General features: G+C 47.4%; 1 protein-coding gene across 1 annotated transcript in view; it reads left to right on the top strand.

Moving 5' to 3' along the window:
• Nucleotides 1–17,602, top strand: part of GABBR2 (gamma-aminobutyric acid type B receptor subunit 2) — a 339,969-nt gene that overhangs the window by 235,521 nt on the left and 86,846 nt on the right. The window contains exon 8 of the mRNA XM_004747687.3: nt 11,573–11,633. Within this exon, the coding sequence (XP_004747744.2) occupies nt 11,573–11,633 (61 nt within the window). The remainder of the gene's footprint in view (nt 1–11,572; nt 11,634–17,602) is intronic.

The raw sequence follows: 17,602 nt of genomic DNA, 5'->3' as shown, positions 1-17,602 counted from the left end.
CCTCTTGGACCTCCTTCTCTGCAGAGGATAGCTCCTTCCTCTTCTCCCTTCTTCTTACCTTCCACCCAGGAGACTAATCAAGGTTCCCTCCTACACCAAGATCATTTCCTCTTAGGAGAAATTCTGGACCCAGCTTTCAGATAATACAAACTTGATCTTCTTACACACTAGGAGACTGCCACCCAAGGGACAAGGGGGCCCTGAGCTAGAGTCCAGGCAGCCCACCTCCCAGCACAGGGCCCTTCCTGAACCCCCTGTCCCTGAGCTCCATAGCCCTGCCCATTTTTCCTGTACCATTCCTCTGCTGGGCACCTTTCTCTCGCTTTCCCTGGTCACCCTGCAGCCGAGCCCTCTGGCCTCAGGCATACCTGGACTGCTGTGGTGCCAGCTGCTTTGTTTGAGCCCTGCCCCCCAAGCCCCCCACCCCAGGCCAGCCTGCAGCCCACTCTGGCTTGAAGTGAAGATTCCAACAGATTGCAAATTGCCTGTCTCAGACTTTCAGGTCGGCGGGTCAGCAATTTGGTTTTCCTGGTGGAGACTAATCTATTTAACAAAAATAGAACCTACAGTGAAGCAAAATTAAATATTTCTAAACATGGGGATGCTGGCATCTGTAATTGACCAGGAAACTCGAAGAGGGGTTGGGGGTAGGGGCAAGAATCCTGGAGGAGGGTCTCATGGTGTATGGCTTTAGGGAGACAGAGCCCAGCTGGCCACCCCGGAAGCTGGGCAAAGACCCCACTCACTGATCAGGGCAAGTCCCCGCTGCTGACTGGGCAAGTAAGGCGTGGACCATCTGTCTGCCAAACCAGAAAACCGTTCTTCCCTTCTTTGGCTTCCACAGCCTTCACACTGGACAACTCTAAACCCTATGGGTTCCACCTCGTTCCCATCTTGGGAATTATGGAGTCTTCTCCAGCCATGTCCTCCTATCTCACTTGGACTCCACAATTGCTTCCAACTGGCTTCCTTGCACCCAGTCTCCTCCTTGTGCCTATCCATTTTCCACAAGCACCAGAGCAGCTTTTTTTTTTTTCTTCAGCTTTATTGAGGCATGCTTAATAAATAGGATTTATATCTATTTAAGGGGTACTCTTTGATGATTTGATACACTGTGACATGATCGCAAACATCAAGCTAATTAATGTAGCCATCATAGCCATCCCCTACAGTTTTCCATTCTCTCTCTCTTTCTTGCTTTCTTTCTCTATAGTGAGAACCCTTAAGATTTACCCTCTTAGCACTTTGCAAGTTTACAGCATAATACTACTACCTGCAGTCCCCATGCTGTCCATTAGCTTCCCCAGAACTTATTCATTCTGTGTAACTGAAAGTAGGGACCCTTTGACCATCATCTCCCCATTTCTCCCTCCCTCCAGCTCCCAGCAGTCACCATTCTACTCTCTGCTTCTAGGAGTCTGACTGTTGTAGATCCTACACATAAGTGATACGATGCAGTATTTGTCTTTCTGTGTCCTTCTTATTTCAGGTAGCATAATGTCTGCCAGGTCCATCTGTGTTATCACAATTGACAGAATTTCCTTCCTTTTTTTGTTGTTGTTAAAGATTTTATTTATTTATTTGAGAAAGAGACAATGAGAGCGAGCAGGAGAGAGGAGGAGGTCAGAGGGAGAAGCTGACTCCCCGTGGAGCTGGAGCCCAATGCTGGGAGCCCGATGCGGGACTCGGTCCGGGAACTCTGGGATCATGACCTGAGCCGAAGGCAGTCGTCCAACCAACTGAGCCACCCAGGCGCCCCAGTTTCCTTCCTTTTAAAGAAAATGTTGGACGTGTTACCTCTTGGTTTATAATAACCCTTCTACGGCCCCCGTTTACAACATGAGGTCCAAAGCTCTCCCTGATTCGGTTCTTGCCTTCCTTCCTTCCATTAACCTCCCCTACCACTTTCATATCCCCACCAGCTGCCTTGCCCTTCCTTCTGGTCCTTCACAGAGCCAAGCTCTCTCTTGCCTCCAGGCCTTTGCATATGCTTTTCCCTCCACCTAGAACATTCCTCTCTCATCCTCTTTGCCTGCCTAACTGACACTCACTCTTTCCTGTCCCCTCCAAGCCCTTCCTTGAGAGAGTGCCCTTCCTTTCATCCTCATACCTCTGTATCCACCCTCTCCTACCAACTATCACACTGCCTTGTAACTATCTTTTTTTTTTTTTTTTTTTTTTTGCTGGTCACCTTCCTTAGCCTGGGAGCTTCTCGAAGACTAGGACTTTGGCTTAATCATTGAGTTTCCCCAGGGTCTAGCAAGGGCATGCTGTGTCCCAGAGTAACCACTCAACAAACACAGCATATGACACCTGTCTCCTCACTTTCTTTTTTTAAGATTTTATTTATTTATTTGACAGAGGGAGATCACAAGTAGGCAGAGAAGCAGGCAGAGAGAGAGTGGGAAGCAGGCTCCCCACTGAGCAGAGAGCCCAATGCGGGACTTGACCACAGGACCCTGAGATCATGACCTGAGCCAAAGGCAGAGGCTTAACCCACTGAGCCACCCAGGCACCCCTGTCTTCTCACTTTCTATGAGAAAACTGAGGCCCAGAGAGAGGAAGGAGCATAACTAGGGGCACACAGGTGTTCGTAACAAGACTTGAACTAGAGCCCTGAACCTCACACTCTAAGCCCAGAACCCCTTCTGGCTTAATTGCATAGAAACAGTCTCAGCCAACATCATTCAGCTCCTGGGGACACAGACCCCAGCACCAACATCTTGCAGGGTTTTCTGGATCCCTCAACCTGTGATCACCTTTGGGTCTTCATGATAACCAGCTCGTCTGTTTTGGCCTCTTTGTCTCTCTGGGTCCAGAGCAGAGTAGAGCAGGCAATTTGGGGAACTGAGATAATAGATAGGTAACCCGCATGAGCCCCTTCTCTACAGCTCTTCGCGCTCTGATAGGAAGTCCCTTTCCCCATTCCTGAGAAGAGATTCTCACCCACCTCTTGGTGCGGGTTTTTACCCGCTTTTTTTTTTTTTTTTTTTACCAAGTTTTTGGTTTTTACTAAGTTTTAGTTTTTACTAAGCTTTTCTTCCTCACATTTTTAACTCTGGAAGCCCAAGGGGACTGACTTGGCCACCAGTGTGCTGGAGCTGGATCCTATTGGCTCCCAAGAGAGCCAAGAGCTACTTGTTAAATGATGCAGAATCGATGAGCCAGGTGTGAAATGGTAGATAGCTGGAAGTCTGCTTGGTGCGAGTATTTACACTGTAGAAATCCCCATACAAATCAGGGCTTCCTACCCTGCCCCCACCAAGAGCCTATTGTTAAACATTAATCAACACATCCCTGACTAGATCCCTCCCCTCCACCAAGGCTACTGAGGTCTCACTCTGATCCCCTGCAAAGAGCTCATTCTCCCATCAGTGACTGGTTCTTCTATAAGGAGGCAGGGGAGCATGTGGTTAGAGGCATAAGCTTGAAGTCCTCCTTGTCTGGAATGAATCCCGGTGCTGCCCACTGGTCACATGACCCCAGGCAAATGTCTTCTCGCACTGCCTCCCGTTTCTTCATCTGTAAAACAGAGATAATGATAACCCACAGTGCACTGCCTTGGGGTTGCTGTTGAGAATTGATTCATGAAGAACAACTCCCGAGAAAAAAATATCTCGGATAATGTACACAAATGTTTCAACAGAGCTAAAAATAACATGAAGAGTGTTATCTCTGTGCGTTCTGCAGTAGGAAACCGGAGAAAAGAGTCCAGAAAGAGCTCGTCCCAGGTACTCTTCCTAGAAAACGGCAGAACACAGCCTCCATCTGTGTCTTCAGACCCCTTGCTCATGGCTTTTCCCCTTCTTCTAAGTGGAGGGGAGATGTACTTATATTTGCATGGATCTCTGGCTCTTACTCACAAAAACTTGAAGCTGTCAGTAAAAATTAATCTATTCCAAGAGAGAGTATTATTTTGTTGGTGATGATGTTGCTATTTTTGCCTGTAAAAAACATGCCTTCTTATAACATCTTTTCAAAAAAAGTTTTTAATCAAGTTTTTCTCTTAGGAATATAATACATATTCATTATAGGATATTGGAAAATATCCAAAAGTCAAAAGAAGAAAAAGCCATAATCACACAACCTAATAACCAACAAGCATTAACATTTTTATTTGGTGGGAGTGATTTTCACATCATTGTGCATGTACTGTAAATATAATTTTTACGCTTTTTTACTAAAGTGATTAGTTAGGATAAGTACCACTAGCTGCTGTAACAAAGATGTCTCAGAATCTTAGAGGATCAACGCAGTAAAACTTGATGTTTCTCATATGAGTCCAAAGTGGATGTTTCTGGTTGGTGGAAATTCTTTCCACGTGATGATTCATGGACCCAGGCTCTTCCATCTCGGGTCCCCTCTGATCCTAGGGCCTCAGAGTTCACTGAAAGATGCTTTGAATCTAGTTGATAGATGGGGGAAGTGAAGGAGAGTGAAGGGTCTTGTGGGAGGTTTTCATGGCCAGATCTGGCGTATCATATGCCACTTCTCCCCACATTTCTTTGTCTGGAACTGCCACATGGCCACACCTAACTGTAAAGGTGGTTAGAAAATGCAGTTTAACCATGTGCCCAAGGGGAAAAGGAACTGGATTTGGTGAACAGCTAACCAGTGTCTGGAACAGTCAGAAATCACTTTTTCCAGTCTTTTGTAATTTTTATAATAAAATGCTCAAGGATGTAGAACTTAGATCAAGTCACCCCTTGGTTAAAACCCTTTGGTCACTTTCCTTACATGTGAAGTTAGAGTCAGCACTCTTGATACAGCCTGTAAGGTTCCACATGACCTCACACATGTCCACCTTGCCGATTCTATCTCATGCTTATCTCCTCCTCGATGACCTCTTACAGCTTCGCTGGGATCTTTCAGCTCCTCTGGTTTCCCAATCTCTCTTTGACTTGGGAACTTTGCACATATAATCCCTCTTCCCAGGACCATCTCTCCCACGCTCTTAGCTAACTCCTTCTGATCTTGGTGGAAATGCCACCTCCCCAGAAAAGCCCTCCTTGGCCCACAATCTACATTAAGTTCGTGTTGTAGCTCTCAATCATAGCTCCCTATTCTTCTCCTTTGTGTCACTTACTGTAGTGACCACTTATTGTGTGTGTATTAAGTGATTGTAGTATCACTTATTGTAGTTTGTAATTATATATTTATCGGTATATTTACTGTTTAATGCAGCCATTAAATACTGCATTAAACAGTAAACATGGAGACTACACACTCCACGCAATTTAGAACCATATTGACTTTGCTCACCCTTTATCTGGTGCCTGCCCTGCACGTGCCCAACCCATGTTAGCTGCCTCTCAGTGCTGGTTGGTTGAAAGCTTGTATCATAATATTATCATGTGTCTATCTGTTTATGTGGCTATTGCCCTATATTGTGGACATTTCTTCCGTGTCTGATATTTTGCTATTCTAAACAAGCTGGACTCTTGTATTTTGACTAGAAGGAAAGAGGAGTTGGTCCCACCCCTCTTGGCCCCTCTACCCCGCCATCTTCTCTTCATCTCTCTCCCCTCCATTGCACCTAGCCCTACCTTAGACCACCATTCACTCTGTGGCTGGTGACCACTGGAACCCTTTGGGCCATCTGATCACAGTCCCTCAGAAGGATGCCCCTCCATTTACTACACACCAGCAGCAGGGTGGTTTTGGGGCTTGCCACACCTCCCATCCTTCCTCTCCTCTTAATTCCCTACAAACCCATGACTCAAAACTCAATGAATGCATCAAACTTTTTTCTCCAGGCTTAGGCCTTTTCGAAGCACTTCATTTAAGAAAATATTTTAAATAGTCTGCAAAATATGAGTTATTTTAGACTAAGGCACAGGCAAAAAATATATATATATATTTTTTTTTTCACCTTTGTAGAACATGTGGGTGGACCTACACAATTGTTTGATATTCTCTTTTAAGTCCTGCCATCCCTTGGAAAACAGAAGACAACTTCCTCTTCAAGCCTACATGATGAGGGCCTTTAACCTTGAGGGTAAAACCCGACCCACATTCAAACCCTGGTGTTTACTCCAAGTCCTCATTATTTATTTGAGACCAGCATGGTCCCGGTTGGAGGGCTGGCAGCAGAACTGTCCAAGATGGGTTTGGATCATCTACACAAATAGCAGTGAGACATGTCAGGGCAGATCGTGTTTCCCCACAGCACAGACCGAGCCCTCAGATGAGCGTGCGTGCTCACACCTCCCAGAGACGAATGCAACTGCCAGAGACAAGAGTGCACTTAGGGACATATTAAAGACAGAAATCCTTCCCTAAAGATGCCATGATCTGAGGCACTGTGTCCCTCAGTGGGCCCAGGGCCCCACTCAATTGGGCTGAGATCAGCGAGTCTTCATTCTGTCCAGCCTCCAGCTCCAGCCCAACATCAGGTCATGTCCGGGGCTGGGCATCCCTGCCTTCCACCGTGAAATTGAAAGAGCCCCCCCCCCCCGCCAAAAAATTCCAACATAGGGTTTGACCCATACAATTCATGACCTGCTATTGGCATAGATCTTACTTGTGCTTAGTAGTGAAACATTACAAATGAACAATGGGAACAATTAATTTTTCTGTGTGCAGGCTGCTGGAATCTTTAGTGTACATTTCACTCTCCACTGGTTTTCCTGCGGATTCTGAGCTGACACCAGGTGAAATTCTGCTAACTAGGATTACCTGGAGGAATTATGGGTCACCCTTTATTCAAGGCAGCTCTGCATTATGCCTTTTTCATAAATGCCTCCTTTAATGCTCACAAACAATCCTGACAAGTGGGGATCGAGCTTCCTATTTTTCAAAGAGAATGGACACTCAGAAATGCTCCGTGACTATCCGGGGTCACGCTACAGGCAGTGTTGACTCTTGTCTGGTGAATGCTAAAACTGGAGTTTTTTTTCCCACGTGTCACATTTTTGAATTCTGAAGATTTCCCTGACAAAGAAATACAGCTTTCTTGCCCCCGATTCAACCTGAACCATTCATTTGGATTGACTTTTATGAAACAGACTGTCTTCTTTGGCATTAGTGACATCTCTTTCAGGGGGAAAAAAAGTTCCTTAGAAATTATCCATTTGGTGGCTTTACTTCCATTATTTTATTTGCATTTCAGATCTGCTCTGTGATCATTCTTTATAAGCTCCTCAGAAGTTAGAATCCATTATCAATCAGCATGCTGTCAAAAAAACAGACAACCCCTTCAGGCATTTCAGAAGGAGATTTAATACAAGGAACTGGTTACAGCTTGGGGTAACCAGGTCATGTCCGGGGTCAACCACCCTTTGGGTTGCAAAGGGTGGAGGAGCGAAACAAGAAGGTGCTGTCCTCGGAGATAAGTATTTGCAGAAATGACCATGCCCCTTGGGCTGCAGGAATAAAAGGGGAAACGGTGTGGCCACTGCCTTGGAAATGCACAAAATGCACGAAGTGGTATCTCTTCTCCACAGCGTGCTGATTGATAATGGATTCTAACTTCCAAGGCGTTTATAAAAATGACCCCAGAGCCGATTAGGAATGCAAATAAAATAATGGAGACCCAAGGGCACGGGCCTCTGAGGCTCCTGCAGCCACTGTTTGTGCTGCTCTGGGGCCTCCCCCCCACAAGCCACTGAGCAGTCAGCTCAAAGCCCCCCACACTGACAGTTGGGGGGCTGTTGGGACCCACAGACACCTGCAGGCACTTAGAGCTCTTGCTTCTATAGCCAAAGCAGGAAAAAAAAAAATAGCTTTTCCCTTATGCGTACTTCCTTTTTTTAAAAAAACGATTTTATTTATTTATTTGACATACAGTGATTATAAGTAGAAAGAGAGGCAGGCAGAGAGAGGAAGGGAAGCAGGCTCCCTGCTGAGTAGAGAGCCCGATGCGGGGCTCAATCCCAGGACCCTGGGACCATGACCTAAGCCAAAGGCAGAGGCTTTAACCCACTGAGGCACCCAGGTGCCCCTTATATGTACTTTCTAAATCTCCCTTGAATACTTCTCATGAGTAAAATCTAAATGGAAACCATGGTGGTTTCCATGGTGGTGAGAGATGTGGATGGTGAAATGTGGATTCTGGACTTTGGGCCCCTGCAACACAGAGGAGGGTGCAGAAGAGCAAGTGTGGGCTGTAAGCCGGCCCACAGAACTCAGCCACCATGCTGGCCAGAGCCACCAAACTCCCCTGCCTCAGAATTCAGCGCACCCTATGGCTGGGGTCAAGGGCACCCGCTGAGCCCCAGTCACAGGCCTGGGATGTCACGTGGCAAAAGCTTGAGGAGCGTCATGGCATTTATATAGACATAAAGAATACGTGGGTGGGGAGAAGGACCAAACAAACCCCACTCGAGCTGGGGTTTAAGAAGGCGAAGCCAGCCTGGCTTCCTTGGCTGAAATGCCAGGCCACGCGGGGAGGCTGAAGCACAGGCTTCACGCAGAATCCATTGCCTCTGTTCTCACTGCATTATCACTTGGGCTCCTGCAGGCGGCAAGAAAGAGGCCCAGGGACCTTCCCAGGGACCTTTGATGGCAGGGGTCTTGGGTGAGGTTGCCCTGGAGACAGACTCTGAGACAAAGATTTGCACACAGGAAGCTGATGGGGAAGGGGTCTCAGAGACAAGACCTGGGAGGGAGGGAAGCAGGATGTGGCAAAGGGACGAGTGAAACATAGCCACTGTAACCATGGCCTTGGTCATCCCAGGGACCCCTGGATCCCACGGTCCTTCACGGTTGTCGTGAATTGAGGCCGGGGGTAAAACTATGTCCCTTCGTGACCTTTGGATGCAGATCATAGTACTGCTTTGCTCAACCTCTCCAATCCCGGGCTCTGCGCTGTGCTTAAGATCCCCTCCACAGCCCTGTCTGGCCTCCTGTCTGGCTGTGACCTAGCCCTGCCCACCTGCCTGCTCCCTCGCCTCCCCGTGCCCCACCCCGCGGTCTTTCTATTCCTGCCCTGATTCACACCGTGCCTGGAGTGCCTCCCTCCTGCCTTGCGGCTTGTGCCTCTTCTGTCCGCCCTTCACTGAGCTCTTTCCTGACTGTGTGACAGACCCCCTCCCTCTTACTTTCTTTGGGGCACTCTGCACAAAGTAAAGTCATCTTGTTCACTTATTGGCCAACTTGTTTCATTGGTCCGTCCACATCAAATACAAAGCACTCGGAGAGCAGGAATCAGCACCTAGAAATTAAGTACGTGGCCCAGAATAGGCAAATATTTGTGGAAGGGCAGAATTTCATGAAAATCATCAGACTGCCGTGTGGGCTTCCTTGTTGACGTGGACTTGGTTGGGATAGCAGTCCCCATCCGGACAGCCGTGGGCAGGGGGGAGCAGAACCAGCGTTAGCGGTCAGACCCGATGGGAGCAATCAGATGACACATCTTCCTCAGAAGGGGGCTTCCTAGAGCTTCTTGGCTGCTTCTCTGCACAGACCCCCCGTTAGCCCAATTACTCATCTGTGCCTCCTTCATTACCCAACGGTGAAACCCATGGTGGCTCACGTGGTTTGAGAACTCAGTCACTTGGGGGCTGATGTTTCCAAGGTGAGGACACCTTGGACAAAGACTCAACAGTTTATCCCTTTGCCAAATGATACCATGTGATATAGAAAATCTCCTCCCAAGGGTTGGAAAACTTCCTGGAGCTTAAAATGTTTTGTTCTGTTTTGTTTTAATTTCAGCTCTCTGCTATTAAACATTTTAAAATTAAAATGACTACTGCCATTTACTGGGTGCCCGTTGTAGGTCGGGAGCTCTGCTGGGTGCGCAGGAACGTGCCTGAGGGAGCACTAAGCCAGGTTTGGGATGCTTGGACACTGGCCTCCTTCCCCTGCATTACCTGAGATGCTTAAGGAGCTACCGTTAGGAAAAGCAGCTATCAGGAAAATAAAACGTGACAGCTCTCACTTCAAAGATGGACTAATTGCTGTTGTTTACAACCTAAACGGAGGTTCTCATCCCCACCTCATACTCCAAGCCAGTGTCCTTCACTCCAAGCTTTGAAGACCATTTCCTATACTTTGTCATTAACTAATGACAATTCTGCAGAATTCGTCCACATTTTATATCTAGAAGTCTTTGGAGTTCCTCAGAGCTTGGCAGGAGATGGACAAATTAGATCCCCCCCACCTTTATCAAACCAAGAAGTGTCCTCCTTGTCCACCGTGTCTGTATCTTTCCCAGCTTTGCAGAGTGCTCTATTTGCATAAAAGTGAGCCTTTTGCAAGCTGTTCTGTGTTTTTCAATCATCCCTAGAAATAAAATCACAGCTCCCATCTCACCTTACGCTGAGGTGTTTTCACACTCCTGGGAATTGCCTGCCGTCACCTGAATATGGAATTCGGTGGGCATTGGTTTCAAACTGATACTACGTGCAGCTGTCTACAGGATTTCAGAAAGGTGTCAAAGGGGCCTTAGAAGGTGTTTCTCCTTCTGAGAACAGGTTGAGTGATTCTCTTTGTTCGAAAAGCTGCAGGGCCTCGGACTTTGGGTTTCCACCGAGGGATGATGTGTCTTGGCGTTTTGTTCCAAGAACTGAATGGGATGCACTATGACCTGTTGATGCGAGAGCGTAGTGAGGGTAAAGCAGGGTCCCTCTAAGACCATTGCTTTTCCTAATTGTACGTTAATGGAAAGACGGGAAGGAATTTATTTCTGGGTGAGCAAGATGCTGTCGTGAAAGGGCATGGGGCATTAAAATCAAACTTGGAGCGGACTCCCAGCAGCCTCACAGTGACCTAACACAGAGCACATCACCTCTCTCAGTCTCAATTCCTTGATCGGTAAAATGCGAATCATACCCCTTTCCACCCGAGCTTGTCAAAAAGATTCATTGATACAATGTGTCGATTTTGTTGCACTGTTACAGAATTTTGATGGGTCCTGAATTAACAAGGAGAAGCCGCACCCCCTCTTTATGTTCCCGATTTATTTAGCCCAGCCTATGGAAGCCCAGTATCAGCCAGCAAGGCAGATGCAGGAGATGATGCTGTCTGGAGGCCCTGGTGCCCCTAATGAGGGGTGCTCATCTGCCTATGACCCTAGGCACATCTCACTGGCTCAAGAAGCTTCATTTTGTGCTGCCCCGTAGCCCATTTATAATTGGGACTGATGTCAACACTCAGGAAGAACTTACCAAAATATTCTCTGTCCTTAATAAAAATACTAACTGACCTCCAGTCCCCTTCTGGTCCTCACACCAAACAGCCTCAGCAGAGCCACACATCGTAATGGGTGGGACCCAGGAGCAGAGTCAGGGCCAGGCGCCAGCACCCTGGAAGACCTTGTCCCAGCATAACACAGGACACGTGGGGGTTTCATGGATAATCGTGATGATAATGATGACGTCTAGCTCAGCTGTAATGCTGTAATTCACATGTGTTGGTTCCATTATTGATTTTGTGCTCTTCCGATTAACCAAAGTCACAGCCAGTTTTAAAACAGTTAGTTTAATTTTGCATCTGCAGGCTCATGGGAATCTGGGTTTTTTCCAATATTAATAATCACACTGTACCATTTATGAATCGCAGCTGAGACCAGTGGTGTTTGAGCTAATATGGCATTTCTCTTTTGTTCTTGTCTGTTTTGTTTTGTTTTTAGGGTCAAGTTGTGTTCCGGAATGGGGAGAGAATGGGGACCATTAAATTTACTCAATTTCAAGGTAGGCTTTCTGATGCTTCTTCTTTCTAGTTGATGAGTTCTATATGCGGGAATGTCGTGTTTCTGCAATAAAATACATCCAAAGAAATGAAAGTAGCATGTTCCAATAAGAGAAAGCAGAGTCCATGGAAAACACAGCTCTGTGAGAACTTCAATTTCAACTTATTTACAATATATTTCTCCATTGCATGACTTTGCAGGCTATCCAGTCTCCCCACATGACTCCGAGAGGCTTGCGAAAGCATGGGAATGTGGGAGTTCAGCCCCCTCCAATATTCTGAGAAAGCTTGCATTATTCTTGGTTTTGATGATAGAAATTTTCAAACAGACCCTAACGTCGAGAGAACCACGTAATGAACCCCGTGTACCCATCACCTGGCTTCAACCATCATCAACATTTTGCTACTCTTGCTTTATCTTTACTTACCCACTGCCCCCCCCCCTTTTTGCTGTAATGTTTAAAGCAGCTCCCAGACATTATCTCATTTCAATCTCTAAATACTGCAGTATGCATTCCTTCTAGACAAGGACTTTTCAAAACATAACCATGCTACTATTACCCTACCTTAAACATTTAACAATGTTTCTTTATATCCTTTCACTTCTAGTCTATGTTGATCCTCTGATTATTTGCAAAATGTCCTTACAGTTTGTGGGAAAATCCACACAACGTCTGGTTGCTATTTCTGTTTAATCTCTTTTAACCCATTATCATCCCCAACACGTGCTTGTAACAGGTCCTTGATTTTTTTTTTTTTTTTTTAAGAAACCAGGTCGCTTGTTGGGCTTTTCTGTTGTTTGTGTTGTCAGGGACTCAGAAACCTTCCAGACCACGTTTCTCCAGTGACAAGGTGGAAGTAGAGGCCCAGGGAGGGGGTGGGGGCTTGTCAGAGTACACAGGGCATCTGTGAGGAGTGGGGCTGGGCTTTCCCCCAGGGTAGACAGCCCCATGCAGCCCGTAGGGTCATCAGCCAGGCTGTTAGCCAAAACCACTGGATGCATCCTTCTTCACTGAAGCATTTTTCAGCATCTGGAGGTTTCTGGAAAATCCAGAAACAAGAGCAGTGCCTTTGCGTCAGATCCCAAAGTCATCCAGGGGAAAAAGCAAGAAATGAAATCGAGTTATTCGGGTTCATTCAGACAAATCCCACCGGATTTAGATCAATGAGGAGAGGTGTTCGGTACTGTGGCGCCATAATGCAATCTTGTACATTTACCCATTCGTCTTCCTGTGGCAGGTAATTGAAACGCATGTCAGCTTTCTGGCATGCACAAAAGATGTAATTTTCGGCAAATGTAATTATTTTCCCATTTGTTAAGTCTTGCTTCTTCATTGGTTGAACCAAGTAAGCATCTTGGCAAAGATACTTACTTTTTTTTTTTTTTTTGAGTGATTGTAACTAAATTCTCTTGTCACATTTCCAGTTCTGAAATTATATCATTCTAGGAGAATATTTTATAAAATATTGATTGGCCGATCCCAGCTTACAAGTGTGTGCCAATTTTATTGCCTTTTTTCTTCATATGTTAGGATTAGACACCAACTCCAATAACTAGTTTTAGGCATTTATAAGGAAAGCAATGGACCAAATAGTAGCTCAGAGGTAGGTGAGTCTGACCTACCTTAGCTCAAGTCAGTATATAGCACATTAGGTAAGTAACTTCGCCTGTGTGAAGTCCTCATCTGTAGAACAGAAATATAATCCTACCTACCTTCTTGGAATGTGGAAAGAACTTGAGAACACATAGAAATATGTGCATGTATTTCTGGCTCGGCAAGTAGCGGCACTTATGATTAGCACCGTGTCCAAAATTATGACACTTTGCTGAAGCAAATCCAGATTTTCTCGGTGTGTTGAAACCCCCCAGGTGCCTTTATGTCTGCCTGCCCTTTATAGCTTCTCCCCACACTTAGCCATATGTTGGATATCAGACACGCCAGGGTCTCAGAGGTGAACATGTTCCACCGCTTCCTGGTGTAAAGGGGAAACTGGGGCCCAGGGGAGGGAGGGAGGGGTTCCGCCCTGGGACCCAAGCTGGTTAATGGCAGAGCAGAGCCAGGACCTCAGCTCCTCACTTGTGCTCTCATGTACAACTGACCTGGGTGTTTTCCCTCACCACATCCGTGCCCAGTTTTTAGTGGACATCAGAGCTGGGCCTGCACATGCTCCTCTTTGTATGTTTTTCAAAACAAACATTGATCCTGTTCACAGAAGGATTCTGTGTTTTTTCGGGTCGAAAGCCACTAGAGTGCTGGGGGCGTGTCCATGTCCTCACAAAAGTTAGTTGTCTAAATGTAGAGGATCTCAGAGGTGCGGGCCTGCCAGCATGGAGTGGCATTGAATTATCGAACAGGCTGACCAGCCTGAAGGGTGCCTGGTTATCATCTCATTTCACAGAGAGGAAACTGAGGCCTAGACGGGGGAAAGGACTTGCTGTCGGGGAGACCCTGACTCACCATGGAGTGGCGCGTTCATTCCATCTCTTCTCTGGGCCCATGCTTCCCTGGGCTGGTCCAGACTCTGTTTCCTGGGTCTTTTCCAGGATTTATCCCAAGAATTGCCTCATACCATTGGCTTTTCCAAAAGACCTCTAAATAGAACGGCCATGTTGTTTTCTGGCATGTCCTCCACCCCATCTCTCTCCCTGTCGGTTTCTCTCTTCCTCACCTCCTGCCCCATCTTTAGAGGGGACGGGGAATAGCAGGGCTCACAGCACAGCTGGCTCGCAGACAGCCAGCCCCGGCCAGCGGTGGGGGCTTCCTTTGCGGGGGGCTGCTCCGAGATTTGCACCCAAGCTGTCTCAAAGCTCACTAACCTGATCTGTCCTCATTGGTGCAGAGTTCTCGGGGCCTTCTGAAATCTTATCTACCATATAGGAAACAACTCCTCGGAGGCTCTGTTAATTCCTTTGCAGAACTAAAACAAATGAGTTGGAAACAGAGGTTTTAGAAGACTAAAAAGGGAGCCAAGAAGCCTGGTCCTGCCCTTTTTGACTCCAAGACTGTAGGGTAGCATGAATACCTGGCACTCAGCTGGCCTCCGGGACAAGTTTATTGATTTAATCTGGAGGCAGAAGACCTGGGTTCAAGTCCTGGCTCTGAAACTCAGCAGCAATGTAACCCTGGGCTAGTTACTTCATCTCCCTAAGCTGCAGCTTAATCCTCTGGAGAATGGGATGGCACTAATGCCAACCCTGCCCAGCTCCTGGGGCTGGGGAAAAGACCAAATGAGATTTAGCCCCATAGCCTCTCAAGTGGTGGGAAGCTCGTCACATTATGACATGATGCTTGGCTCTTGGCCAGCTCTTGGTGATGCTTACTGGGTTCACTGGTGATAGCACTTGCAGAAATTTAAGAACGGCTTCATTTATTTGTGGTTTCCAGTGACGTCTGGCAAACAGCAGTTGGCCTTGACAACAAGATGGCGGCCATTGTCGTTTCAGGCTGGAGAAACTGCCTATCTCGTAAACTTAGGAGTGCTGGATGAACAGAACTATTCTAAAATGATGTGCCAGGGTTAGCCCCTTGGCCCCTCTTGAGACTGAGGCATTTTTAATCCAGGGAGGGCTTCAGAACCCTAAGAATGACCTTCCTCATGCCCAGCTTCCCTCCATTTACTTCGTTTTCAAGGGTTCCCAAAGCTTTTAACTCCCAGCAGGACAATGTAGATAGGTGGCGGACGCTGTCTGTGACACATCCATACTTCCCAAGCATCCACAATTCCAGAACAAATGCTTCATGGAAAGCACCAGCACCCCTCACCCTGTGCAAGGAGTAGGCCATATGTCCAAGAGAGTTGGTGCTTCCAGGGACAACCTTGTGCCAGGGAGGAGAGAGAAGCAGAGGATAAACCACCCATCAGCCTTCCCTCTTGGGTGGGACAACTGCAAGGTGTTCTACTCTGCCTCCGGGAGTCCCCAGTAGGATTCTGCCTCAGTTACCTACCCAGAAACCTGCTCATGAATACGCTGGTACTGGCTCCCTTCTTTTCCCTGTCTTACCTCCCCACACCTCTTCAGGGGGCCCCAAGACCAGCTCCCAAATCAGTTCCGTGCCCTCCTACTCTTGTCTCTGGTGCAATTCTGAGTGACCCACCTGTGGTCAGAAGCAGGCATTCGAATCCTGTTGGCCACACACCTAGGGCGAAATAGGGCCAAGGCCTAAACTGCTCCCGACTCCACCTTCAGCTCCCCTCACCCCTCCACCCCTGCCGGCACTGACTCCCATTAAACCACGTGTCCGTGAGCATGAATGCCAGGGAATTGGCTTCTTTTCTTCCCTTCAAGAGAAGAAAGAATCCATGTTCCTGCTGAAGTCTAAACACGGTTCAGAATTTGCAGCAGGGAAGGAAGTTGAGCGAAGCCATGATTAGAGCCTTGTTTGTGCTGCGCTTCTGGAGCTCTCAGCATCTGCGCGCTCACCCGCTCGCCGGCCCTGCCTTCATTAGGCCTGTTTGTCAGCATCTCGGCGAGCGATAATGTGCTTGCGTTCCGCATGGCTTCTGTGCCACAGAGAGGGCTCAGACTTCGGACTTTTCTATTCCAGCACCTGACTGGAAGGCACGGGGTCTTCCGTCGCTCCAACGGCACGATTGCCATTCAGCAGGTACCTAGTGAGCTGTGGGCTTGTCTCCCCCACTCCCCACCGTTTGCAGACATTAATTACCGTTTGGTCTTTGGGGTAACAGATACGGTTCTATTCAGTGCACATTTCCTGAGCATCTGCCAGGCGCTCTACCAAGTCCTCTGAGGGAAGCCAAGTTGAATAAGATACAGTCCCTGCCCTCCCGGGGCCTCATAATTTCTCTGGCCAAGTGCCAGGGTCTATAAAAGCAGGAAGATGATTTCCCAGAACCGACTAGAAAACTTTCGGAGCTAGTCTGACCCTAGTTTGAGATGCTTGAGGCCGGTTTTTAATGTCCTTTTCTTTCTGTTGAGGTCAAGGGGTGTTTTGTTGCTCCCTTCACCTGGCCATAGGTCTGGAAAAGCCAGGTAGCCCAACGGCCTTGTGACTTGATGTAATTAAGAGAGGAGACAGGCCACTGAACCGCGGGAAACCCTGGCAGGGTTGTGGTTCAGCAGGAATGGAAGGATGCAGGTGTACGTGGGCTCTTTGAGGCTGGGAGCCTGACCCCGACACTTGCCAGCCTTCATGATCGAGGGCTTATGTTTCAGAGAGCCCAAGGAAAGTAGCCTGAATGACAGAATTAGCTAGCAGACCTTGTGTTTCATTGAGCCATAGAATCTCCATGTTGAAGGGAGCCATGACTCTCTTTTGAAAGATTACCTCTCCTTGAATGCCTCCAGTGACGGGGAACTCATCTTCTTGCATGTAAATGAGCTTTGAAGTATATGAGCTTTGAAGTGGGCATGTCTCTTCCTTACTAGCTAGGCGCTGTGGCTTGATCTCTCTAAGACCACCATTTCAGCATTCAGTTTAAAAATAGTAAAATTAAAGGGCATCACTTTCTTTGCCTTGAGGGATAGTGAGAATTCCATGACATGAAGCTACAAATGGTTCAGTGACTAGCACAGAGAAGGGCATGGCAACCGTGGGCTTCCTGCTCCTCTCCTGGTCACTCATGATCATGACCCCCGATCCGCACCCTCCCCACCAGAACTTCTTGAGAGAAGTACCACTTTACTTCCTTAGGATACATTTCACTCTCCTCATTTCATGAGACTCTGTCACCACTGGCCCAGGAAAGCCCCTTTTGATTGTCTGTGCCCTCTCGCAAGCATTTGCTCTCATCCTGCAGAGAAAGGCCAACACTCTAAGCGTTTAAGGCATGTATTGTGTTGGTTTGTCCTTACAGAAGGTGGATTGCTGTTTCGTATGCATATGTTTTGATTTCTGTCAGTGCAGCTGGATTGTGTATCTTCTTCTATTTCTTTCTCTCCCCACCCCAACCCAGTGCTTTGTTTTTTTCGAGATCCTTCCATGTTCCTGTGTATACATCTGAGCCATGC

The sequence above is a fragment of the Mustela putorius genome, unplaced genomic scaffold (genome assembly GCF_011764305.1).
Source record: "Mustela putorius furo isolate JIRA1106 unplaced genomic scaffold, ASM1176430v1.1 tig00000580_pilon_pilon_pilon, whole genome shotgun sequence".
Classification (NCBI taxonomy): domain Eukaryota; kingdom Metazoa; phylum Chordata; class Mammalia; order Carnivora; family Mustelidae; genus Mustela; species Mustela putorius.
This window is presented reverse-complemented; position numbering and strand designations above follow the sequence as displayed.